This window comes from Lepidochelys kempii, chromosome 3 (genome assembly GCF_965140265.1).
Source record: "Lepidochelys kempii isolate rLepKem1 chromosome 3, rLepKem1.hap2, whole genome shotgun sequence".
Lineage (NCBI taxonomy): Eukaryota > Metazoa > Chordata > Testudines > Cheloniidae > Lepidochelys > Lepidochelys kempii.
In genome coordinates this window covers 85549574-85577489 of record NC_133258.1, presented here as the reverse complement: position 1 = coordinate 85577489, position 27916 = coordinate 85549574, and the positions used below count along the sequence as shown (strand labels likewise).

The following is a 27916-nucleotide window of genomic DNA, read 5'->3' as shown; positions in this document are numbered from 1 at the left end:
CCTCCTTACAAGCATCCCTGGACTCGGCAGACTCAGCTACTCAGACTATGACAACCACAATAGCCATGAGATGCAGCTCATGGCTTCGAGTCTTGGTACTCCCGCATGAAGTCCAAAACACCATCCAGGACTTGCCTTTTGATTGTTCAGGACTTTTTTCAGAGCAAACAGACAGTAGGCTCCATAGCCTTGAAGGACTCGGGGGAAACCCCTTAAGTCCATATGGCTGCATACTCCACTCCCCTAGAGAAAGCCATTCAAACCGCAAACCTTCTTTTGCTTCTACTCAGCTCCTTCGAGGCAGGACTATAACAGGAAGCAGGGCAGGAGTAAGGAGGAGGCCCTCTCAGACCTCCTCTGGTCAGGACCAGGGTGCAGCAAAGCAGCCCTGAGCCTCTAAGCCAAACTTTTGAAGGTGTGCCTGGGGGCGACACACCAGTTCAAATCCCAGATCCTTTCCCTCCCTTTGTGAATCGTCTATCCCATTTCTGCTGAGCCTGGATTCAAATAACCTCAGATGGATGCGTCTTGAGCATGGTAGTGTTGCCTCAGTTTCCCTAGAAACCAACCCAGGGTTACACTTATATTGTTTTTATTAAATGCTGCTGTTGGATCAAACAGAAAAGGGATGAGGCTTATTCATGCACACACACATTCATCGCATTCATACCCTCGTGCACCCACACACTCACTCAGGCGAAGAGTTACTGGAGACAGCATAGGAAGCCGAGAAGCCGAAGCGTAGTAGACCTGGTGTGTCTGCCTGCAATCACGGAGCCGGGCCAGTGAGCAGGTCAAGAAGCCGGGGGCTTGTGTGTATGCCTTCTTCCTTGTGCTGGAACAGGGCGGCTCCTGTCACGTACACTGAGTTTCCTTTCTGTGTCCGTCACCGAGAAGCATTCCGAGGCCTCGGTCTTTTCATGCATACCAGGTTTTTCTTTTCTTTACAGCACCCCATGATTGCCTTCTCAGGGCAGATTACATCAGACACTCCTGGCTCCGTGATCTATTCTCCTTGCAGTTCCTCTCCGCCCAGTCCCACATACACTCCCTTGTTTACACTCTCTCTGATTGCTTGACGGGGGAATTGCAAAGCTTTGAGGTTTATAAAAGTGGTAACTGAAAAGGTTACAAAGCTTAAAAGGCTATGCTAACAATAAGTAAAGTTACAAAGTTGGCAAAAGGTTACAGAACTTAATGATCATACCAGAAATGACTGAAAAGTTACAAATCTTACAATCGCATTCTGCTGGATTAAGCGGAGGCTTTACATAGAATGATAGAATATTAGGGTTGAAAGGGACCTCAGGTCATCTAGTCCAACCCCATGCTCAAAGCAGGACCAACCCCCAACTAGATCATCCCAGCTAGGGCTTTGTCAAGCCTGACCTTAAAAACCTCAAAGGAAGGTGATTTTACCACCTCCCTAGCTAACACATTCCAGTGCTTCACCACCCTCCTAGTGAAAAAGTTTTTCCTAATATCCAACCTAAACGTCCCGCACTGCAACTTGAGACCATTACTCCTTGTTCTGTCAGCTGCTCCCACTGAGAACAGTCTAGATCCATCCTCTTTGGAACCCCCTTTCAGGTAGTTGAAAGCAGCTATCAAATCCCCCCTCATTCTTCTTTTCTGCAGACTAAACAATCCCAGTTCACTCAGCCTCTCCTCATAAATCATGTGTTCTTGTCCCATAATCATTTTTGTTGCCCTCTGCTGGACACTTTCCAATTTTTCCACATCCTTCTTGTAAGCGTGGGGCCCAAAACTGGACACCGTACTCCAGATCAGGCCTTACCAATGCCGAATAGAGGGGAATGATCATGTCTCTCGATCTGCTGGCAGTGCCCCTACTTATACAGCCCAAAATGTTGTTAGCTTTCTTGGAAACAAGAGCACACTGTTGATTCATATCCAGCTTCTCTTCCACTGTAGCCCCTACGTCCTTTTCTGCAGAACTGCTGGCTAGCCACTCGATCCCTAGTCTGTAGCAGTGCATGGGATTCTTCCATCCTAAGTGCAGGACTGTGCACTTGTCCTTGTTGAACCTCATCAGATTTCTTTTGGCCCAGTCCTCTAATTTGTCTAGGTTCCTCTGTATCCTATCTCTACCCTCCAGCGTATCTACCACTCCTCCCAGTGTAGTGTCATCCCATTTCCAATTGGGATATTCTCTCCAATTCTGTTTCCTCCTGCCTTCCCACCCATCCTCTCCATCCCTCTCAGGAGCAACTTCTAGTTCAGGGGCAGGGGGTTCTTCTCCCATTATTGCCTAATCATCAAGGCTAAGGGTGGGCCCAGACCTATTTTAGACCTACAAAACCTAAACAGATTGGTGAAGAAGCTAAAGTTCTCCATGGTCTCCCTAGCTTCCATCATTCTCTCCCTGGATCTGGGGGAATGGTACGCTGCCTTTGACTTGAAGCACACATACTTTCACGTGTCCATAATCCCGTTCCACAGATGGTTTCTCTGATTCGTGGTCAGCAACACCCACTATCAGTTCACGGTCCTTCCTTTCAGCCTCTCAGCGGCCGCTCAGGTATTCACCAAGTGCATGGCAGTCATGGCAGACTTCCTATGGAAGCAGCAAGTGCAAGTATTTCTGTTCTTAGATGACTGGCTAATCAAGGGCCGCTCTTGGGCCAATTGGAGGACCCAATTGTGAGCCTGAAGCAGATGATGGTCCACAGGCTTGGCCTCATTCTGAGCATGGCAAAGTCAACCATAACCCCCACGCAAAGGATAGAGTTTATCAGAGCCCTCCTGGACTCCAGTCAGGCCAGTGCATTCGTCCCGGAATCTTGCTTCCTTGCCATGAGCACCATCATAGAGGATCTGAGAAGATTCCCCACTGCTACGGCATGGAATTGCCTGAGACTACTCATGCATATGGCTGCTTGCACGTATGTGGTACACCATGCTAGGCTGCGGTTCTGTCCCCTTTAGGTTTGGCTAGCCTGTGTATACAGGCCAAACCAAGACCACCTAGACAGACTGGTTACACTCACTCCTCACATCCTCGAGTCCCTCCAGTGGTGGCTCAACCCGCAAGCAGTGTGTGCGGAAGTACCCTTTTCCAGAGCTCAGCCATCGCTGTCCCTAATCACAGATGTGTCGGTGATGGGATGGGGGAGTGCACCTAGGAATACTCAGGACTCAAGGTCTTTGGTCCCAGGCAGAACTTTCACTGCACATCAACATTAGGAAGCTGCGTGCGGTGTGCCTCGCTTGCCAGACGTTCCAAACCCATCTACAGGGCAGATGTGTATCGGTATTGACAGAAAATACCACACCGATGTTCTATATAAACAGACAGTGTGGTGCTCACTCCTCTCCCCTGTGTTAGGAAGCCGTCAAGCTGTGGGACTTCTGCATCGCCCACTCAATACATTTGGGGGCATCACAGAATGAACTGGCCAGTAATCTTAGCAGGTCCTTTCATGGCCACGAGTGGTTTCTCTGCCCGGATGTCACGATCAACATTTTCCAAAGGTTGGGATTTCCCCAAATAGACCTGTTTGCAACATGGAGCAACAGGGAGTGTCAGCAATTCTTCTCCTTCCTGAATCACAGTCCGGGCTCGCTTGCAGATGCCTTTCTCCTTCCTTGGAAGAGGAAGAAGTTTTTGATTTGGTCTCTGCAGAAGGGCACTCCTCTGTTGCAGTCATAAATTCCCTTCATTCTAGACTGTTTACTTCACCTAAAACAGCAGGGTCTAGCGATATCGTTGATAAAGGTGCACCTGGCTGCTCTTTCGGCTTTCCATCCCGGCTCAGCTGGACGGTCAGTATTCGCTAACCCCTGAGGGTTGAGGCTGGCAGCTTCCTCAAAGGGCTAAATAGACTGTACCCACAAGTAAAGCAGCTGATTCCCCCATGGGATCTCAACCTGCTGCTCTCGAGGCTGATGGGCCCTCCATTTGAGCCTCTAGCAACATGCTCTCTCCTTTGGAACCCCCTTTGTTGGAAGGTGGCATTCCTAGTGGCTATAACGTCAGCCAGGAGGGTTTCTGAGCTCAAGGCCCTGACATCCAAGCCACCTTACATTGTGTTCTATAAAGACAAGGTGCTGTTGTGGACACACCCAGCATTCCTCCCAAAGGTAGTCTCGCAATTTCACATGAATCAGGACATTTTTCTTCCAGTGTTTTTCCCTAAGCCACATGCTAATAACTGGGAATTGATGCTCCATTCCCTGGATATCAGATGAGTGTTAGCTTTGTCCGCTCAATGTAAAAAGCTATCTCCAAAATTGACACAGCTCTTTATTGCAATGGCTGAGTGGATGAAGGGGCTCCCGGTGTCGTCCCAAAGGATCTCTAATAGATAACAGCCTATATCAGGGAGTGCTACGATCTAGCAAAGATACTGGCCCCAGCATTAATGGCGCACTCCATAAAGCGCAAGCTTCATCTGCAGCGTTCCTGGCCCAGGTTCCTATTCAAGATATCTGCAGGGTGGTGACGTGGTCATCTGTTCACACCTTTATGTTGCACTATGTCATCATACAGCAGGCTAGAGATGATGCTGCATTTGGCAGAGCGGTGCTACAGTCTGCGACTCGGTGAACTCTGACCCTTCCTCCTAGGGACTACTTGTCGATTCCAAGTAAGTGACTCCCATGAGCAATCACTCAAAGAAGAAAAAAACATTACCTACCTTTCATAATGGTGGTTCTTCGAGATGTGTTGCTCATGTACATTCCAAGAGCCACCTGCCTTCCCTCTGTTGGAGTATCCGGCAAGAAGGAACTGAAGCGGCGGCGGGTCAGCAGGGACCTATATACACTGCCATGAAGGTGTGATTCCAGGGAGCTCCAGAGCCGACCCAATGGAGAAAAACCTTCTGGCGACTATGCATGTTGTGCGCGCACGCCTACTTGAAATGGACATGAGCAACACATCTCAAAGAACATAGTTATGAAAAGTAGGTAACCGTTTTCCAATGGTTAATTACCTTCACTGTTTTAAAATTTATGCCATATTTCTAGTCTAAATAGAATATCTTCAACTTCCAGCCATTGGTTCTTGTTATACCTTTGTTATCTCCTAGATTGTGTTTGTTTTCTTCCAGGACACAGATAATTTCGAACAGTGTAGGGCCAAGAGCCAATCCTTGCAGGACCCCATCAGAGCCACACTCACTCAGTGATGATTCCCCATTAATAGTTACATTTTGAGACATGTCAGTTAGCCAGTTTTTAATCCATTTTGTCTGTGCCATGTCAATTTTGTATTGTTTTTAATCAAAATGTGCATTATCAAGTCAAACGCTTTTCAGAAGTCATAGGTATATTACATCAAAACTACATTTTCTTCATTCAGAAAATATATAACTTTTATGCATTCAAAAATGTTCAATAATATTGCCAGAAAGCGTTAGCAGATCTATCCTATCAAGTGAAAAGAATCTCATGTATTTTACCACTTTCTGAAACCTTGGTCAGCTACAACCACATAGATGAGCAGCATCCCCAGTTGTGTACATCCTGTTAATAATTACCTCTACCCCAAAATGGAGAGCAGTGAGTTTTTCCACTTAACAGATTCCTTACTTTCTCTTTCCACTGCTGTGGTGGTACTACTAATAATAAGCACATTATATATAAAGCAGAAGTTACACACACCCTCTTTTTTTAAAATGTTCAGTTTTCCAGGATGGGCAGAATTAAATATAGATGAAAATATTAAACAAAATCTCTGCATCAATCTATAAAGTCAATAAAGTATCCCAGCATGGGAAAAATCCCATGTACAGGGTATATCAATGATATGTCTTCAGGAAGCATTTCCCAATGATGGAACAAGTGCTCTGGGTTCTCATTTGCTGACCTGTGGAAAAGCTGGAGCAATGAGTTTAAGTTGTAAGCTGTTTGGGACAGGGAGCATATAGCACAATGGAGTCCAGGTCCATGATTTAGGGCTCCTAGGTATTACAATGATGCAAATAATAATTAAGCTGAGGGCCAAACTGTCTCCTGGCATTCCTAAAGATCAGTGGCATTGCCCCCACCACTTCATGTACTGTGAGCACATCTTGACCAGAGCCAGGGATTGAGACCCTTCATTGTAATACTGATAAAATATATGTTGGTTTTACTTATTGCTTTTGAGTATTATCTTGCTGTAGTCCTATGGTAGAACATCTTACATCTGAGTACTTTGCATGCAAATCACAGTGGTATCTAGGTACTGCATTATATACATAGTGTGCAAAATTCTGCTCAGAGTTACAATTTTGCTCTGTTGCTACAAAGGAGATCCTCAGGGTTACAACAGAATGTAGTCCTTGAACATGTATGTATATAGCTGATGTTCTTCATTATGTAACTTAATCTGTTCTGTATTGCATTTGCTTTGATTTAATAAATGTGTTGACAGCATAAAAACAATTATTGAACTGTGGAGCTAATCATATTAATGTAAATTTTAAAAAAATCATTAAGAAGATAGTTTTTCACCTGAAGGTCATAGATTCAAATCCAGCGCAGTTCAGTAGTTTCCAAAGTTGTTACCTGATGGCTGTTGAGAAGATTGTTAAACAAATAATTGGTATACATCCATTTCCTAATGAATGTACACTTCAAAGCTGACATCACAACTAAACTTAATTTAAATCTTTATTAGCAATCTCAATAGGTAGGTAAACATCTATGAATGGGCACAGGGACTGAATTTACTTCTTACCACAGTAGTGATACCTCCAAAACAACGTAAAGGTACACTGGCAGAGATCTTCTATGCTCATGTTATAGTATTCTGCTGTGGAGAAATAGAGATCTGTTGTCAGAACAAGTAAATATTTCTCCTTGTCATTGTTTAACTTGGATCGCTTCCTTTCTTAACTGTCTCTCTCCCCCACCACCAGCACCACTCCCACTTACATTAAGCGGTAAAGTAGTTAGTTATGTATCAGGTAAATTGAGCAAACCTTACCTCCAGTACTACCTTATATTTCACGTAGGTCATACTCTATTGTAGTTTAAATGAAACATCAAAATAATGTAACTGCATGGACTAACAATGAAGTGGTTGTGGCTTATTGAAAGCGATTAGTTAACTGTCTGAATTCTTGAAACATTTTCCACTTGCAGTCGCCAAACTAGTGATGTTAGCAGGCAGCAGTTACAACACACGACTTATTTGGGGAGGAAATGAAGCAGATTAGAAAGATTTGCCATTTACTGAATAAAAACAGTAATTCCTTCTATTCAGGTTTCAGAGTAACAGCCGTGTTAGTCTGTATTCGCAAAAAGAAAAGGAGGACTTGTGGCACCTTAGAGACTAAATTGGTTAGTCTCTAAGGTGCCACAAGTCCTCCTTTCCTTCTATTCAGTTAGAAATAAATATGAGCAAGTTGTGTATTAAAAATAAAGGTGCGCTAGTTGTAATTGCAAGTTGTAGTCCTGTGGAACTATGGGAGACTGTTAGTTCAAGATGGAACATTGCATAATGGAGGATGCAAATCACTGTTGCCATGTCCCTATATGATAGTCTCTCTCTTCTCAAACTTTCTTTCCTTTCCTAAGATATGGGAATTGCACACTTGATCTTCCCTGACACAACATACATAAGAAAGGCAGTGTTAGGTAATATCTCTTTCTGAGTTGTTATAGCTACGGTAACTCCTCACTTAACATCCTCCCGCTTAATGTTGTTTCAAAGTTACATCGCTGCTCAATTAGGGAACATGCTCGTTTAAAGTTGTGCAGTGCTCCCTTATAACATCGTTTGGCTGCCTGCTCTGTAGACTGCAGGTAAGATTTTGTGGAAGAGCAGCAACTTTACAAGGGAGCATTGCATAAGTTCCTCTTCTCCACCTCCTCCTCCCTCCCAGCGCTTCCCCCACCGCCAAACGGTTGCTTGGCGGCGCTTAGGACTTTCTGGGAGGGAGGGCAGGAGTGAGGAAACACTGCGTCTCCACTTGTCCCCCCTCCCTCCCAGAAAGTCCTAAGCCTGCCAAACAGCTGTTTGGCGGTGCTTAGGACTTTTTCGGGGTGGGGATGCAGCGTGCTCTGGAGAGGAGGGGGGGGTGGAAAGAGGTGGGCCTGGAGTGGAGTGGGGATGGGAAGAGGCGGGCCTGGAGCATCCCCCAGCAAAGTCGACTCCAGTTCTTCTCTGGGTAAGCTGCCACTGCTGCTACAAAGGTGCTTCCTAGTGTCCTTGCCTGCAGCGGGCTGTGCCTGTGTGGGGTAAGCCAGGGGCACTTCCCAACCACAATACAGTACAGTACTGTACTTTACAGTATATAATGCCTTTTGTCTGCCCCCCAAAAATTTCCTTGGAACCTAACTCCCCGCATTTACAGTAAAGCTTATGGGAAAATTGGATTCGTTTAACATACTTTCACTTAAAGTGGTATTTTTCAGGAACATAACTACAGCATTAAGTGAGGAGATACTATAATTTCTTTTGGAATAGGACATAACAGCCTGTTAGCAAAAGTAGAGCCATTTATAGCAGGGGTTCTCAGTCTTTTTCTCTGTGAGGCCCACCTTGACATGCTATAAAAACTCCAGGGCCCGTGGGTGGGTGGGGGGAACCCTGGGGAAGGGGCCTTGGGCATAGGCGTAGTTTGATTTCTAGTTTGGGGGGGCAGGGGCCAGTGGGGCTCGAACCATCTCTGCATGGTAGGGTCCAGGGAGGGAGCGCCACCTCCATCCCATGATTCACCTCAGCAGGCCACCCAGCCTGTCTGGGTTGGCGGGCGGGGGCATGCAACCAAAAATTATAACTCAAAGGTGGGGGGCTTAGCTCTAAAAGTTTGAAAACAGGTCAGGGTGCAGAGAGGAGGCTAGCTAGGGGCTGTATGCGGGCAGGAGGGTAGCTAAGGGTGCGGAGAGGGGATGGCTAGGGGCTGTGTGCAGGTAGGGTGTAGCTCAGGGTGCAGGGAGGAGGGTAGCTGGGGCTGTGTGTAGGCAGGGGGTAGCTCAGGGTGCAGAGAGAGAGGTATTAGGGGCTGTGTGCTGTTATGACTCCCCTGTGGTCCCTTTTCCCAGGAGGGGTCTGCCAGCCACGGAGCCTGGTCTCCCCACCCAGGGGGCTCTTACTGGCTGCCTCTGTGGGAGCAAAGGGGGTTGGGATCAGAGGAGCAGCTTCAACCTGGAGCACCAGCAGGAGAAGAGGGAACACTGCCGCTGCCTGCTCCATGGCACCAGCCAGAACAGCAGCTGTCCCGCACTGCTGCAGCTTCCCGCCTCCGACCTGGGCAGGGGGCAGGGAGAGGAGATGGGGGGAGGTGTGGAGCTGCCCCCCGGACTGCCATTTTCTTGTGCTGCAGTTTGGGGGCAGGGGCAATGCCCTCCATGTTCCCAACTCTGCCCATGGGCTCAGGGCTTCTGCCCCACAGGGAGCACCAGGGCTTGAGGCTCCTGGCTTCAGTCCCACAGTAGATGCAGGGGGAGCGTTATGCCAGGGATTAGGGCTTCAGCCCGGCACTTCCTGGCTTCAGCCCAGGTGGTGGTGGTGGGCGCCGGGGTCTTGCAGATCCCCGCTTGAGAACGGCTGATTCATAGGCTATTTAATACATGAGATCAAGAAAATGTAGGTCACCTGAGAAGTCAAAGCAACCGCAGTAGTTGTATGAGTATATCCAGCCTACTATTAGCAGAAATGATGGAGGTGCCTCACAGTAATGATGATTTCCCCTAACATAGATCTGGCTTCTTCTCTGTTTTGAGCTCTGATTCCTCAGCATGTCCTGGAGATGTCATTACACTGACTGTTTTACATCCGTTTAGCATCCGATTTTTATTTTTTTAATTTATTTGATCAAGAATTCCAAAATTAGAGACATCTATGGAACAAATTGAAAAGGGTCAATTAATTAAAGATCAGAATCAAATTAAACTGAAGTGAATAGTTTTATGTCTAGCACTTTAATTCATGATAATACTGTTATGTCACAGGTCGAAGACTCTGAAGAATAAATCCAAGGCCTCCAACCTCTGTGTGTGAGATTTAGAAGGAGAACAGGGATATGATTCTGTTGCTACCACGCCAGGGCTAATATTGGGTTGAAAAGTTAGTCTGTATTGAAAATATGGAGGGCTTTTAGTTTATCTATTGATTGTTCTGTTTTACAACAAAGGAGTGGGCAAATACACAGGCTTCTAGAATCTTGTTTTTTAATTACAATATTAAAAATAACTGATGGAGATCTTAAAATACATTAAAGAAAAAAGTTAGATATGAGACACAGGATTTAATTTTTTCAGATCTCAAATCTGTAGAATAAGTTTCAAAACTTTATAATCTGATGCTGATTTATAGGTTCTCAAATGGGAATGTTTTATCATGCAGATCTTTGAATTATTTGAGGAAAAGATGGATTTTTACAGATTTCAACAAGGCTCAGTGTTTTTGTTTTCAAAGCTTTCAAAAGCAACTGTAGTGATCAGTTATATGAATTATGCTGATCTTAATGAAAATTCTTATATTTTTGGAACACATCTGGAGTATTTAAATAGAGTTTTCAATAGATTTTTGATATGTGTGAAAATATCTCTGTGAAAATACATTCCTCATGTTACTGGCAGTACCATGATTGATTTTCTTTTGTTCATTGGTTAATATTGTAAAATGTATATAGGATATTTATCATCTTATGGTTGTATTGCTGTCTTTTTTTCTTTGCATCAAGTGCAATAGAACATTTTCTAGCAGTTTTGGAAAAAATTAAATACCAAGTTTAGAGACCATCAATATGAGAATTTATTTTTAGCTTTCCTGAGTCTTTCCTGGAAAATAATCCCTCAAGAAAGAATATTATCTTATTTGCCCTGGGCCTTTTTGTGCCTCTCTTCTTCGTTTGAGAAATCTTACCTTGCTGCACAATACTGTAGAGGAGAATGTTCAACTGATAGTTAAATATTTTTCAAAAAGCCCCTTTATTTACAGTTGGTAAGTTATTTTTTTAAGCAGAAGGTATCCTGTTTATTGATTATTAGGCAGGCAGATAGCTTTGGTTCCACTTGGGACACCTGGTAACCCAAATATGTGGATTTTATATTCATGTTAGTTGGATGACTGTACAGAATATTTTTACATCTGTTATTACATGAAAAAGCTGCTCAGCTTGACTTTCTTTTTCTTTCTAGGTCAGAAGACTTGTCTCCATTTACATGGTATCTTTCCTTATCTCTATGTGCCATACGATGGTTATGGGAAGCAGTCAGAACACTATCTTCGTCAGGTGGCGTTCAGCATTGACCGAGCACTCAATGTGGCTTTAGGCAATCCATCTTCTACTGTTCAACATGTGTTCAAAGTATCATTAGTATCTGGAATGTAAGTATGACTTACAATATGTTATTGTTAGTTTTGTTTATGTAGAAGGGTCAGCATACCTGGTTTGGCATTGGGAGGTCCACTGCCTCAGTTTGTCCTTGAACTCACCAGTAACTACACATGCTTATATACATCTAACACCACCCCTTCTTGGGGTCTGGTTTATTAAAATAACGTAACTGTAGTAAAATAACAGTTTAATGTCAACATACAGTAGAACCTCTTAGTTACACACACCTGAGGAATGGAAGTTATTTGTAACTGTAAAATGTTCATAACTGAACAAAACGTTATGGTTCTTTCAAAAGTTTACAACTGAACATTGACTTAATACAGCTGTTTTTCATTTATTTTTTTAGTACTATGTTTAAAACAGTACTGTACTGTATTTGCTGCCTTTAACCATCTTAATTTAAGTGAAACAAGCACAGAAACAATTTGTCAAAATTTTTTAAAACTTTCCCTTTATTATTTAGTAGTTTATTTTAACACAGTATTGTACCGTATTTGCTTTTTTTTTGGTCTCTGCTGCTGCCTAATTGCGTACTTCCGGTTCTAAATGAGGTCTGTGGTTGACCTGTCAGTTCGTAACTCTGATGTTTGTAACTCTGAGGTTCTACTGTAAATAAAAGCCAGTATTTTCCAAACTCTACAGTTCCTTCAACCATAAGCTGATTTCAGTAGTTCTCCTTACCAAAACCTAGGTTCTGCTACTTGGTGTTTCCTAAAGAAAACCTCTTCCTCTTAGGTCTCCTGATTTTTTGTCAAGCCCTGCAAATGTGCGGATATCTGCTTTATATCCACTGACCATGTTTGTGGATCATGGATGGATATGGATCCAATTTTTATATCTAGAGCCCTGCACATCTGTGGATATCTGCGGACCATGTTTGCGGATTGCAGATCAGATGCAGATACAAGTTTTGTATCCATGCAGAACTCTGGTGTGTTTTTGTCCTTTATGTCAGGTTGCTACAGCCCGGTTGGTCTGGAGAGCCCCTTCCCCCGACCCCTCTGACAATGGGTCTCTTGCAAGGGCAATCCTGCAGGTTTCTCCCCCTCAGACTGCACAGGCTCCCTCTTATAGGAAATATCACTCTATTATCATGTGATGCTTGGTCGCTAGACACTGTAAATGGTCCAAGCCTTGAAACAGGGCCCTGGGACATGCACGTATGGCCCAGGACAACACTGTTTGCTTACTTCTTATTTAGTGTGTGTTTTTGCTGTTCCAAGAATTGTTAGGAATATTATTACCAGATGTTAACATTTAAGGATTCTCTTATTCACTATTTACTTGACTCTCATAACCAGGGATTGAAAAATTTACTCATCCATGATGAACAAGAAGCTTTTCTGGATGAACATACGCAATTTCTGCAAAATCTGTTTTCATCTAGAAAAAAGGGTGTTCAACACTGGCCTGGCCTTGCCTGGCCAGCCAGTAGGGTGCACTTTTGGCAATCCCTAGTTCATAGCAATTATACTTATCAAGATAACCTTCCCAGCATGAACCATTGCAATCGTTCCTTCTGAAGACTGCAGACAGTGCCTGTGTTACAGCTCAGAGCTTACATAGGCTGCAGCAGAACAAAATCTGATCACTGTATTATTGGCTTTCACGGTTGCTATGAGAAACTTGAGCAGCAGTGAAACTACAGTAACTCCTCACTTAACGCTGTAGTTATGTTCCTGAAAAATGCAACTTTAAGTGAAAGTATGTTAAACGAATCCAATTTTCCCATAAGCTTTACTGTAAATGTGGGGGGTTAGGTTCCAAGGAAATTTTTTGGGGCCAGACAAAAGGCATTGTATACTGTACAGTACTGTACTGTGGTTGGGAAGTGCCCCTGGCTTATCCACACAGGCACAGCCTGCTGCAGGCAAGGACATTAGGAAGCACTTTCACAGCAGCAGTGGCAGCTTACCCAGAGAAGAACAGGAGCCGACTTTGCTGGGGGGTGCTCCAGGCCCTCTTCTTTCCGTCTCCGCTCCATTCCAGGCCCACCTCTTCCCACCCCCACTCCACCTTCTCTCCGGAGCACTCTGCATCCCTGCTCCTTCCCTGCCCCGAAAAAGTCCTAAGCACCGCCAAACAGCTGTTTGGCAGGCTTAGGACTTTCTGGGAGGGAGGGGGGACGAGTGGAGACACAGTGCTTCCTTGCTCCTGCCCCTCCCTCCCAGAAAGTCCTAAGCTCTGGGAGGGAGGGGGAGGAGGCGGAGAAGAGGAATTTGCGCAGTGCTCCCTTGTAAAGTCGCTGCTCTTCCACAAAATCTTACATGCAGTGTATAGAGCAGGCAGCCAAAGAACATTATAAGGGAGCATTGCACAACTTTAAATGAGCATGTTCCCTAACTGAGCAGCGACGTAACTGAAACAACGATAAGCGGGAGGACGTTAAGTGAAGAGTTACTTTATTAATCTGATCCTTTCCTATCTGTGGTTTCTTGTAAAAGATATGATTAGCAGCAGAAGACAAGCACTGGAGCTATTCACTGGAGAGGAGGAACCAAAATTAAAAACTAAGCAGAGTAGCCTAGTGAAGACAACCCTTCTGTCTTCCTCCTCCTCCTCCATTCTGCAACACAGCCAGAAAGCTGCAGGGAGAGAGTAACAGATCCCATATCCCTCTCTTTAGCAGCTTGGCAGCTCTTTTGTTATAACTTCAAATCAGGTTCTGAATGCACATGGTAGAAACTTTAGGTGCTGAAAGCTCTGTGATTTTACCTTCTCAAATCTAAGCCCTGCAGATGTTCTTGCATGCTTTCCCTGCTGTAGGAAGGACAATTAAGAGAAATATTTACTGCCTAAGTTTCAAAATATGGAAGAGACAAGCAGGCAGAGTCAGAGCTAAAGGAAGGATAATCTTTGAACACTGTATATACTGGTTGCCTGTCTGAAACAAAGAACAATCCACTGGTTCTCTGAATGTGTGTTGTTGTGGATCTCGCTCTAAGGAGTCGATGCACCTCATATGCCTGAGACCAGAGCTTTTGAATAGCGATGTCCATTGGGGCCATGCATGTATCCTGTGCCTCTTTGTGTTCACATATAAGGACATAAAGGATAGGGCAGCCACAACCCACCCTCAGTTCCCTCTTACTACCTGTGGTGAAATGGAACCTAGCTAGTGTCTGATCCACTGGACTTCAGTTCAGGCTAAACTTCTTAAGAAACCGTCTTAAAATCTTCTGAGATATTTCAGATTGACTTTCATTCTTTTATTTACTTTTCAAGCCAAGTACAAAAACCCTCCCCCAGTACAGAAACTTAAAATATGGTGGACTCGAAACCCACAGGAAAACCTTTTCTGTCCTGCAGTGAACTGATTCCACTGAAAGATGGGCACAGAAGATATTCTGCCTGGGAGAGTCGCACATCCCAGCGGGTGCTCGGTCTGCCTCTGCTTTCTAAGAACACACAAATAGAGGGATATGAGGCTGAAATTCCATCTGCAGGAGCAATCTATGAGAGTTAGCGTTAGATCTAGTATGGGGGCAGGAGCTCAACGAGGAGCTCTGTGTCCTCCCATAAAGAGGGATATAGAAAAACTTTGGGAGACAAGCTGGTATGTCCAAGTATGACATAGAGACTAGAAGAATGGAGCAGACTGCTGCACAGCAGGCTCTTCTGGTACTAGAAGTAGCCCCGGTATTTTGACTCTATCCCCAACAACACAGACTCAGAGTGCTCTGGAGCAATGCTAGGTACCGAGATATGCAGCAGCACTGACACAGTCCTGGGTACTGATAGAGCTTTACCAGTTGGTGCCGCCCATGATTCTGGTGGATTCCTCTTCACCATCCCCAGGACATACCTTTTTGCTGGAATATCTCTACAGACCTCAACCGTAGGCACACCAGGACTCTAATATTGGTCCATCCAACAATTCACCAGTCCTCCATAACCATACAGAGTGCCCTAGTGACACTAGAGTTATTGGCGCCTACCTTCCCGGGCCTCTAGGATGTAGTCCCCACCATCTCAGAAGAGAAGGAGGTCTCCTCTCTGTATGGCTTTGCTTAGCAAAACCTCAGTTACCAGAATACAAAGAGGAAGGAAATTCAGAATTGAATGACTCTTCTCACTGCCCAAAGACGACGACTCCTTGTTCCCAGATAAGGCTTTAGCACCAATACCAGCACTGCACAATTTCAAAGACTTCCAGGAGCTCCTGGTGGATATCACAGACACCATGGAGACTGAGACTTCACTCACCTCTGTGAAATCTCACAAGCTGTTTGATATTTTGTTGGCCATTGGTCCAGCCGGAATTGCTCTTCTCATAAATGAAGGCCTCCTAGATCTGGCAAAAGTCTTGTGGCAAATGCCAGCCACTAAAACATGAATTCCCTGTAACATGGTACCCGCTGGAAGTTCAAGAACTATTACCCACCCACCCCAACCTTGGCTCCCTTGAGTGTCCAAGAGAAGTCAAAGCCCACCAAAAACACACCTAAGGACAAGGGTCCCAAATGCGTAGATCTTTTTGGAAGAAAGGCATACACGCTGGCCTTGCTCCAGTGGAGGGTAGCTAACTCCCAGGCATTGCTGGCCAAATATGATTTTTTAACATGGGACAGAATGAGACCATTCCTGGCTTAGCTCTCTCACAAAATCAGAGAGGAACTGAAAGTGTTATAGAAGAAAGCCAACTTGTGGCCAAGACAGTTCTACAGGCAGTAATGGATGCCTTTGACAATGTGGCCAGGTCTATGATCATTGTGGTGACCCTGCATGGCTTCAGGCCTCGAGTATCCCTCCCAACTAACAAGCCACGACTAAGGACTTTACTTTGGAGGGCTTGGAGCTGTTCATCAAACTGACTGATAGCATCCTACATGCACTGAAAAATTCCCAGCCTTAACACTCAGTGGGAATTTGCACTCCCCCATCCTATCAAAAGGTGTACCACCCTCAATCATTGCACTAGCAGAGACCACATACCCCATCTTACCCCAGGCAGATGGAGGATCAGACCAGGAAATACCCAGGGTAGAACAAGTGGCATCAACCCTCCTTGCCTTTGGCCCCACATTTTGCCATGACGCTCCATCAGAAAATTTGATGGGATGGTCAAAGCCTGTACAGGAACCAGCCCACAGAGAATGACTTTTGGAAGCTGCTTTGCCCCATACCACCAGGCGTGGTCTGCTGTAACAGCAGGCAGATAGGTGCTGGAGATCATTATCTGTGGCTATCACATATGGACCCCTTTTCACTGTCCCTTTTCAGGGACCCCTCTAACTAGTGTCTGTTACAAACAGAAATGGCTTCATTGCTTTGTCTAGGAGCCATAGAGGAAGTTCCCCAGGAATATAGGGAAAGAGGCTTCTACTGCAGTGTTTCCTTATTCCAAAGACTAAAAGAGGTCTTCATCCTACCCTAGACCTGAGAAGATTCAGCACACACATATGTACTGTCTCAGGTTCAGGTAATGCTTGGTAATGGTAATGCTTGCCTCCATCATCCTATCACTCCAAGCTCAAGACTGGCTCACGGTTCTAGACTTGCAGAAGGTGTGCTTCCACTTCACCACATCAAGCCCACAAGAAATACCGAAGATTCACAGTGCGTCCCAGCCATTATCAATAGAGTGTTCTACCCTTTAGACTTCCTACAGCACTGAGAATGTTTACTAAATGTCTGGCCGTAGCGCGCAAAGGAAATAGGGAATCCATATTTGCTTTACCTAGGCAACTGGCTGATCAGAGGCCAGTTCCAGGATGAGACCAAAGCAGCTCTGGATTTCTTCTTCTACCTGTTCTCCCAGTTGGGACTCCTGGTGAACCAAGAAGTTGTGTCTTGTACTACACGGACAGTAAAATTCATAGGAGCATGGCTCAACTCTAGTCTGGCAAAAGGTTTGCTGCCAGAGGACCAGTTCCAGTCTCTTCAGTTGATAGCATACAACTTGTGAACAAGATTGACGACAACTGTATGTATGTGTCAGGGGACCCGTGGCCTTGGCAATATGATCACATGTACGTATGTGATGCTGCTTGACAGACTTTGCCTATGGCCTCTGCAGTGCTGACTGAGAAAGTCTGTTCTCTATCAAGACATCTTGTGAGCAAACAAGTCACGGTCCTGCCTCATATCCTGTTGGAACACGAGTATGGTTATATCCAATGAACATAAGAAAAGGACAACCCTTCTCGGTCCCTTCCTCAGCAGTAATGCTAGTTACAGACACATCTAGGACATGATGGGATGTTCACTTGAATCACTTTCATATGCAAGGTTTGTGGTTTTAGGATGATCTAAAACTACATGAACATCTTGGAGCTGAGAACCATCACATTGGCTTGCATGGCTTTCCTACCTGTTCTCCAAAATGCTGTGGTGTAGATTCTGATGGGCAAAATGTTGGTGACACACTACAGAAACAAGCAGAGAATCATTTGATCATCCCTCCCCCCCCCCCTTTTTTTTTTAAAGGCAATCAGCTTCTGGGAATGGTGCCAGCATGGAATGAATCAGATAGCTCTGCATCTACTAGGGATCAGCACAAACCTGGTGGACTTCCTGAGTAAGAATGTGGTAACCAGCCACAAAAGTAGAAATCCATTCTAGACCTAATATTTCACCAGTTGGGAACTCCCACCATTAGACTTCTTTGCCATGTGGGACAACACTAAGTGCAAGGACTTTTCCTCTAGAGGAAGTGTGAGCGCGCTTCCTTTCTTCTTCGGTGGTTTGGAGGATTCTTGTATGCCTTTGCACCAATTCCCCTGATCTCCAGGATTTTACCCAAGATCAAAAAGGACAAAGCTATGGTCATTGAGATAGCCCCTACTGCCCAAGACAATTTTAGCTGACCCCAAGTCTTTCCCATTTAGTCAGGTACATCTGCCCCTCTTCCCTATGTGTCCCTGCAGCCCCCTGTTTCCATGTGGTCCTGAATCCCTCCTGCCCCCTGTCTCCATGTGGCACTGCAGCACTTCTCCCATTCAGCCCCTGGCTCAATGCTATCACTCCACTAGCTCCTGAGCCCGCGCCCCATCCTGTCCCCTCCACCCCCACTAACTCTTCTGAACCCCAGTCTGTAACCTGTCCCCTCCCCCCCAGCAGCACCATGTGCCCCACTCTGTCTGTCCTAACCTGGCTCCACGGACAGGATGCTATGATCAAAACAGCCAGCTGCTGGCTGTTCTGGTACCACAGTGGCCTTTGGTGGGTGAAAGATAGAACTGCAGCACTTCTTGGGCAGAATGTATTTTCTGCAGGAAAAATAAATTCTGCACCAGACATGAATTCTTCACATGCACAGAGTTGCAGAATTCCCCCTGGAGTAGCATCTGTTGTTCTGGCAAGGTCTGGTGCTGTTTGAGTTGAAATGTCCTGGTCTGTGGGGAGCTTGCTTCTGATGATAAGGTTGGGAGGTCATCTTTAGACCAGAAGAGGTGGTTTGGAAAAGATTTATTTCAGGACGTGGTCCCCATCAAGCATGGGATTGTAGTTGTTCGGTACCCCATACCAATGGGTTCCAATGTGGGGTGGTAGGTGACAACTAAAGGTGTGTGGATGGTGGGCTTTTTTTTTTTTTTTTTGAACCATGTTCTCTTAGGGTATTTGTGTGGCCCATTCCATGCTTTGATCTACTACTCTGAAATGTCCTTTTTGGTGAAGGCAGTCTAACGCATGTTGAGGTATGTATTCCAGACTTTCTCCTTGAAGCATATTCTGTAATATCTGAGTGACTGGCTGTAGATAACAGATTTCTTGCTGTGTCTGGGGCATTTACTGGACCTGTGGAGGTAAGCTTGGTGATCTTTTGGTTTCTTGTGTATAGTTGTCTGTAGAATTACATTGTTGAAGCTGATCATAGTGTCCAGGAAGTTAATGCTGTTGTGGAAGTGTTCTAGCGAGACTTTGAGGGATGGATGGTGGTTATTGAAGTTATGGTAGAAATGGATGAGGTAGGTTAGGTCATCTGTCCAGAAGATGATAATATCAATTTATCTCAGGTATATTACTAGTTTTGTGGTGCATTTTTCCAGAAATTCTTCCTCAAGGTGGCCTATGAAGAGCTTGGCATATCCTCATACCGATGGCTATTCACGTTGTTTGGACACAGTGTTTGTTGTTAAATGTAAAGTTGTTATGTGGGAGGATTAAGTGTTAGAGTGGAGATGTGTTTGGGATGGACATTTGTGTGTTGTCCGTTGTCTTGTAGATGTTCAAGGCAGCTTGTGCTGCTGTCATGGTGAGGGATGTTGATGGATAGGGAGATATCATCCATGGTTGGAAGGATGGTGTTCTGAGGAAGGTTGTTAATGTTGCAGAGTTTCTGGAAGAAGTCAGTTGTGTCCTTGAAGAAACTGGCCCTTTTGTGTTGTGAGTGGTTTTTGTGTGGTTTCTATGAGTCCTAATGTTCCTTCAACAAAATTTAATTACATGATCGCATACTAGTTCTGCTATAGGATCTCTGCCTTATTCAGTGCATAGGATAGAGGTGTTCACTGAAAGAGCAGCTATTGTAGAGTTTGTGTTTTTTCATTGTTCAGTATGTAGTCCAAGTTATTATTACCCTAAAGCATTCACACCCTGCTCAGAAAACAGAATTATTAGGATATGTCTACACTGCACGCTAAACCTGGGCTCTGACTCAGATTTGAGCTCAAGCTGCTCTTCCGTCCATGCACAAATCAGTCTGACTTGGGTCAGAAAGCACTCAGGATCTGGGTGGAGAGAGTGAGAGCCCAAGTCCTACTGATACTTGGGTCCAAGCCCTGTCATTTTGCAGTGTAGCTCAAGCCACAGACTCGAGTCAGAAGGTCTGCATAATGCAGTATGGACACGTTAGCCCAAGTCCAGCAATTTTAAGCCCAGATTTACAATGCAATGTGGATGCTCAGGTGAGTACTTCACAAACATTTTCACAACACCCCTGTGAGATGATGTGCTATTATCCCCATTTTACAGATGGGCAACTGAGGCACAGAGCATTTAAGGTCAAAAGTGTCCTTAAGTTTGGGTACCCAATTTGAGATGCCTAGGGTCTGCTTTTTCAGAGTATTTAACATTATATAGCACTTACAGCTGAATGTGCACAAAGCAATTGTTATCGCCATCACAACATATAGCGAGACATGGCAGTTTACCAAGAAAGATGCGCAAAACTGGATGCATTTCATCACAAATGTCTGAGAAGAATATTGAGAATAACCTGTAGAGATAGCAAAAAGAAAAGGAGTACTTGTGGCACCTTAGAGACTAACCAATTTATTTGAGCATAAGCTTTCGTGAGCTACAGCTGAAGTGAGCTGTAGCTCACAAAAGCTTATGCTCAAATAAATTGGTTAGTCTCTAAGGTGCCACAAGTACTCCTTTTCTTTTTGCGAATACAGACTAACACGGCTGTTACTCTGAAACCTGTAGAGATAGGAAGACAAATGAAGTCAGAAAAATTACTGGACAAGATATCCTCTCACAAATAATCTACAAAAGAAGAAATCAGTGGCTGGGACATGTGCTGAGAATGGAAAAAGAACACTTACCAAATACCGCCCTTGAGTCGAGGCCAGAAAGCGCAAGAAGAAAGAGAGGAAGACTGCGAATAACACGGAAATGAACAGTTCTGAACAACATCAAGCACCTTAACATGAAATGGGAAGATTTGGAGAGAAGGGCAGTTGACAAGCAAGGATGGCAAATGTGGGTAGCCCAGTGTTCAGCAAAGCATGGGATGGACTAAGGTCTAAGGTAAGCACTTACAGCTTCATTGACTTAAGTTGAAGTTGTGAGTGCTGAAGACTCCTGCAAATCAGGCCCCAGAGTCACAAGTTGAGCATCCAGAAAATGAGGAATACACAGTTAGTGGCCACGTACAAAGTTGTGACTTGCCTAGCATCACAAGAACTGTAATAGAGGCAGGAGTAGAATCCAGTTCTCTAATGGTGGCATTCAACTTCTTTAACCAGGGGTCCATCGTTTCTCTTCCAGCAGTCCCCTTCCTCATTCATTACACACCTTTCCCAATTTCTGCAACAAGTGAGGCAGAGGTCCTACAGAGAGCAGCCTCCTTCACTACACAACTCCAATTCATCCTCTGAGCATGATCCATTCTGTGCACTGAATGAGACAGGAGTGCTGTAGAGAAAAATAGAATGTGATTGTGCAACTAAAACTGTATCATAATGCATACAGACAATAGGGCCAAATAAAGAGTCCACAGGTAATCTTAATTCAGGCATTTCCTAATTTCTCAGTGCTTAGCTTTGCAATCTTAATGTTCTTTTAATGTTATATGTAATTTTCTAGGTTTTAAAAAAAGGAAACTGAAAAATCCATCACGTGGCATCATGTTGACATGCACATGGGTCATGAACAGGATTGGAACCTTTAGAACCACCCCACAGACCTCTGCCACTTGAGCTAACAGAGTAACAGACAGAAGTAGTAGGTTAGCATTTTTTATGTGGGTCATACATGACAGGGGATAGAGAGATACACTTCTCCAGTGGGTTTCACAGCTATTTGCTGATAGCAAAGGAATGTTGAGACTATGGAATCTTGTGTTCAATGTTAGGTTCTGGAAAGTAGCACGCTGTTGTGCCAACAATCCTTTCTACCCCTGTCCCATCTAGCTTCTCCCTGTCTAGCCTCGTCTCCCTGCCCCTGTCCCATCGCACAGCCAGTCCCAGTCTTCCATCCCAGACTCTTCACCTAGTCCCAATATCCCTTGCTCAACCAGCCCTGGGCTATTTTTCAAAGTCCCAGTCTTCCCCTGCACATCCTGGCTCCCAGTCCCATTTTCCCTCTTGCAGCTTCTCATCCTAATCTTCTCCTCATCCTTCTCAACCCCACCATTGGGCTCCTCATCCATTCTCAGTCTTCCATCTTACTTGGGCTCCTTGTCCAACCTCCCCACAATCAAAACAACAAAAAAGCCCATAGTCTGGCTCCCAGTGTTTCTCTTTCTCCCTTCCCCAACAAGCAGGAAGGAGGAGACAGTTGCCATCCAAAGTGCTTCAGAACCAAAGCGGGCAGCTTCTCTCTCTGGCAAACCTCCTGTGGCCAAACTGAACAGTTTTCCTAGGTTGACCCACCTGACCAAGATTGTTGGATTGAAATTTCTGCTTGGGACAGTATGGAGTCAGGATATAGATGGCCCTTCTACCACTTCTTTTTTATGTCCTTAATTCCCCCTCCTCACACACCCAAACTCTGACCTCAGCAAGAGTCCAATACTTTACAGACCAACATACTTTCAATTTAGAAACCTACGATGTTCATTAGTACCTATCGAAAATATTAGGTTGGAATTAAGATTTTGAGGAATTGGATATATCCTTAGGGATGACTGTGCATTGGAACTGAAAGATGATATTGAGATGATGAGTGCATCTGGATTATAATGGTTTATGGGGTGATAGGACTCATGGCTTTTTATTGTCCTGCGTGCAAATATTATATTAACTAGAAATTTCCCAAATTTTTAGTAATTGCTTTGGTGTAGTTTTCCCTTGAGCAATCTTACTTCCAAATTAACTAAGATTTTGTTTAGTTTGGGAAGTATAAATAAATATATATATTTAATTTTCCTGATATCTGCTGGGAGAGCAATACAGTGGTGCATAGACAATCCAGGAAGTTTTTGGAAAGCGTAGAGGACAATTTCCTGGTGCAAGTGCTAGAGGAGCCAACTAGGGGGGAAGCTTTTCTTGACCTGCTGCTCACAAACCGGGAAGAATTAGTGGGGGAAACAAAAGTGGATGGGAATCTGGGAGGCAGTGACCATGAGTTGGTTGAGTTCAGGATCCTGACACAGGGAAGAAAGGTAAGCAGCAGGATATGGACCCTGGACTTCAGGAAAGCAGACTTCGACTCCCTCAGGGATCAGATGGGTAGGATCCCCTGGGGGACTAACATGAAGGGGAAAGGAGACCAGGAGAGCTGGCTGTATTTCAAGGAATCCCTGTTGAGGTTACAGGGACAAACCATCACGATGTGTAGAAAGAATAGTAAATATGGTAGGCGACCAGCTTGGCTTAACGGTGAAATCCTAGCGGATCTTAAACATAAAAAAGAAGCTTACAAGAAGTGGAAGGTTGGACATATGACCAGGGAAGAGTATAAAAATATTGCTCGGGCATGTAGGAATGAAATCAGGAGGGCCAAATCGCACCTGGAACTGCAGCTAGCAAGAGATGTCAAGAGTAACAAGAAGGGTTTCTTCAGGTATGTTGGCAACAAGAAGAAAGCCAAGGAAAGTGTGGGCCCCTTAATGAATGAGGGAGGCAACCTAGTGACAGAGGATGTGGAAAAAGCTAATGTACTCAATGCTTTTTTTGCCTCTGTCTTCACGAACAAGGTCAGCTCCCAGACTGCTGCGCTGGGCATCACAACATGGGGAATAGATGGCCAGCCCTCTGTGGAGAAAGAGGTGGTTAGGGACTATTTAGAAAAGCTGGATGTGCACAAGTCCATGGGGCCGGACGAGTTGCATCCGAGAGTGCTAAAGGAATTGGCGGCTGTGATTGCAGAGCCATTGGCCATTATCTTTGAAAACTCGTGGCAAACGGGGGAAGTCCCGGATGACTGGAAAAAGGCTAATGTAGTGCCTATCTTTAAAAAAGGGAAGAAGGAGGATCCTGGGAACTACAGGCCAGTCAGACTCACCTCAGTCCCCGGAAAAATCATGGAGCAGGTCCTCAAAGAATCAATCCTGAAGCACTTACATGAGAGGAAAGTGATCAGGAACAGTCAGCATGGATTCACCAAGGGAAGGTCATGCCTGACTAATTTAATTGCCTTCTATGATGAGATTACTGGTTCTGTGGATGAAGGGAAAGCAGTGGATGTATTGTTTCTTGACTTTAGCAAAGCTTTTGACACGGTCTCCCACAGTATTCTTGTCAGCAAGTTAAAGAAGTATGGGCTGGATGAATGCACTATAAGGTGGATAGAAAGTTGGCTAGATTGTTGGGCTCAACGGGTAGTGATCAATGGCTCCATGTCTAGTTGGCAGCCAGTGTCAAGTGGAGTGCCCCAGGGGTCGGTACTGGGTCCGGTTTTGTTCAATATCTTCATAAATGATCTGGAGGATGGTGTGGATTGCACTCTCAGCAAATTTGCGGATGATACTAAACTGGGAGGAGTGGTAGATACGCTGGAGGGGAGGGATAGGATACAGAAGGACCTAGACAAATTGGAGGATTGGGCCAAAAGAAATCTGATGAGGTTCAATAAGGATAAGTGCAGGGTCCTGCACTTAGGACGGAAGAACCCAATGCACAGCTACAGAGTAGGGACCGAATGGCTCGGCAGCAGTTCTGCAGAAAAAGACCTAGGGGTGACAGTGGACGAAAAGCTGGATATGAATCAGCAGTGTGCCCTTGTTGCCAAGAAGGCCAATGGCATTTTGGGATGTATAAGTAGGGGCATAGCGAGCAGATCGAGGGACGTGATCGTTCCCCTCTATTCGACATTGGTGAGGCCTCATCTGGAGTACTGTGTCCAGTTTTGGGCCCCACACTACAAGAAGGATGTGGATAAATTGGAGAGAGTCCAGCGAGGGCAACAAAAATGATTAGGGGTCTGGAACACGTGACTTATGAGGAGAGGCTGAGGGAACTGGGATTGTTTAGTCTGCAGAAGAGAAGAATGAGGGGGGATTTGATAGCTGCTTTCAACTACCTGAGAGGTGCTTTCAACTACCTGAGAGGTGGTTCCAGAGAGGATGGTTCTAGACTATTCACAGTGGTAGAAGAGGACAGGACAAGGAGTAATGGTCTCAAGTTGCAGTGGGGGAGGTTTAGGTTGGATATTAGGAAAAACTTTTTCACTAGGAGGGTGGTGAAACACTGGAATGCATTACCTAGGGAGGTGGTAGAATCTCCTTCCTTAGAAGTTTTTAAGGTCAGGCTTGACAAAGCCCTGGCTGGGATGATTGAATTGGGGATTGGTCCTGCTTTGAGCAGGGGGTTGGACTAGATGACCTCCTGAGGTCCCTTCCAAACCTGATATTCTATGATTCTATGATATATAAATTGTGACTAAAACACCAGATGTGTAATGCCCAACATATCTTCGAGAGTGGAGAAAGGTAAACAAACTAGAGAAAGAAATTTAAGTGTAAATATTGCTACAATATAATCAGTAATCTTTTTGTTTGTTTGTTTGCTCTCCAGGCCTTTTTATGGTTATCATGAAAAGGAGAGAGAGTTTATGAAGATCTATCTTTACAATCCTTCAATGGTGAAAAGGTAAGGCTATAATAAAATAGAACTCTCAACAGCTTTCATTGTGTCTTCTGAACCAGAAAGGGAAGTGAGATGATTATTCCATGTATTTTCATTTGGAAGAAATGTGTACATTTAAAACAACAATAATATTAGTAGGGCTGTCAATTAATCACAGTTAACTCATGCGATTAAAAAAATTAATCCTGATTAAAAAATTAATCGCAGTTTTAATTGCACTATTAAACAATAAAATACCAATTGAAATTTATTAAATATTTTGGATGTTTTTCTACATTTTCAAATATATTGATTTAATTACAACACAGAATACAAAGTTTACAGTGCTCATTTTATATTATTTTTATTACAAATATTTGCACTGTAAAAATGATAAACAAAAGAAATTGTATTTTTCAATTCTCTTCATACAAGTACTGTAGTGTAATCTCTTTGTCATGAAAGTGCAACTTACAAATGTAGATTTTCTTTTGTTACATAACTGCACTCAAAAACAAAACAGTGTAAAACTTTAGAGCCTACAAGTCCATTCAGTCCTACTTCTTGTTTAGCCAATGGCTTAGACAAACAAGTTTGTTTACATTTACAGGAGATAATGCTGCCCACTTCTTATTTACAGTGTCACCTGAAAGTGAGAACAAGTGTTCACACGGGACTTTTGTAGCTGGCATTGCAAGGTATTTATGTGCCAGAGATCCTAAACATTCATATGCCCCTTCATGCTTCGGCCACCATTTCAGAGGATATGCTTCCATGCTGATGATGCTCATTAAAAAAAAATGCATTAATTAAATTTGTGACTGAACTCCTTGGAGGAGAATTGTATGTCTCCTTCTCTGTTTTACCTGCATTCTGCCATATATTTCATGTTATGGCAGTCTTGGATGATGACCCAGCACACATTCATTTTAAGAACACTTTCACTGCAGATTTGACAAAATGCAAAGAAGGTACCGATGTGAGATTTCTAAAAATAGCTACAGTACTTGACCCAAGGTTTAAGAATCTGAAGTGCGTTCCAGAATCTGAGAGGGATGAGATGTGGAGCATGCTTTCAGAAGTTTTAAAAGAGCAACAATCCAGTGTGGGAATTACAGAATCCAAACCACCAAAAAAGAAAATCAACATTCTGCTGATGGCATCTGACTCAGAATATGAAAATAGACATGCAGCTGCACTGCTTTGGATCGTTATCAAGCAGAACCCGTCATCAGCATGGACGCATGTACTCTGGAATGGTGGTTGAAGGATGAAGGAAAATATGAATCTTTAGTGCATCTGACACGTAAATATCTTGTGATGCCAGCTACAACAGTGCCATGCGAACGTCTGTTCTCACTTTCAGGTAACATTGTAAATGAGAAGTGGGCAGCATTATCTCCTGCAAATGTAAACAAGCTTGTTTGTCTGAGCAAGAAGTAGGACCGAGTGGACTTTTAGGCTCTAAAGTTTTACATTGTTTTATTTTTGTACATAATTCTACATTTTTAATTTTAACTTTCATATTAAAGAGATTGCACTACAGTACTTGTGTTAGGGGAATTGAAAAATCCTATTGTTTTTTACAGTGCAAATATTTGTAATAAAAAATAAATATAGAGAGAGCACTGTGCACTTTGTATTCTGTATTGTAATTGAAATCAGTATATTTGAAAATGTAGAAAACATCCAAAAATATTTAAATAAATTATATTCTATTATTGTTTAACAGCGTGATTAATTGCATGATTAATTGCAATTTTTTTATTGCACGATTAATCACGATTAATTTTTTTAATAGGTTGACAGCCCTAAATATTAGTAATTATTACCCCCAATTCAGCAAAGTATGTAAGCATATACCTAATGTTAAGCATGTGAGTAGTCTTAAGGAATAGCTTATGCAAGGGAAATGAAACATGAAATGTAGCTGCAATTAATTGTCTATTCAGACTTAAATACATTCAGTCAAAATAATTCTTGTTGTAACTGTGTTTAAATCAATGGAGTTAAAACAGGATTGAATTAAACATAGTGATATTTCAAGTACTATGAGGTGAATTTTCATAAATAAAAATGCTTGTTTATAAAATTTTAAATTCTGGTATCCAATCACAGAATTTAAAATGATCTGGAAAAATCAGATAATTTGGTATAAATCAGTAATGTAACATTATGTTTATTAAATTCAAAGAACAGTTAATGCAACATTAAGACTGAGATAATTGCACAAACCCCAGGAAATTAAGTCTTTATAGTTCATAGCATAACTGAAATCCTTTGGATCTATGTAATGTTTTGTATCATATGTTAACATTACTAAAATCTAATTTATGATTATGAAAAAACTAATACGATAGTCCATTAATGACTATTGGCCAAGGTGGTCAGGGATACAATCCCATGCTTCAGATGTCCCTAAACCTCCATTTGCCA

At 43.7% G+C, this 27916-nt stretch overlaps 1 protein-coding gene across 3 annotated transcripts in view; it reads left to right on the top strand.

The window, feature by feature from the left end:
• The window catches only part of REV3L (REV3 like, DNA directed polymerase zeta catalytic subunit), a 251239-nt gene that overhangs the window by 96810 nt on the left and 126513 nt on the right, over nt 1–27916 (top strand). For all 3 annotated transcript variants that reach the window (XM_073337056.1, XM_073337055.1, XM_073337057.1), the window contains exons 2-3: nt 11101–11290; nt 25430–25504. In XM_073337056.1, the coding sequence (XP_073193157.1) occupies nt 11101–11290; nt 25430–25504 (265 nt within the window). The remainder of the gene's footprint in view (nt 1–11100; nt 11291–25429; nt 25505–27916) is intronic.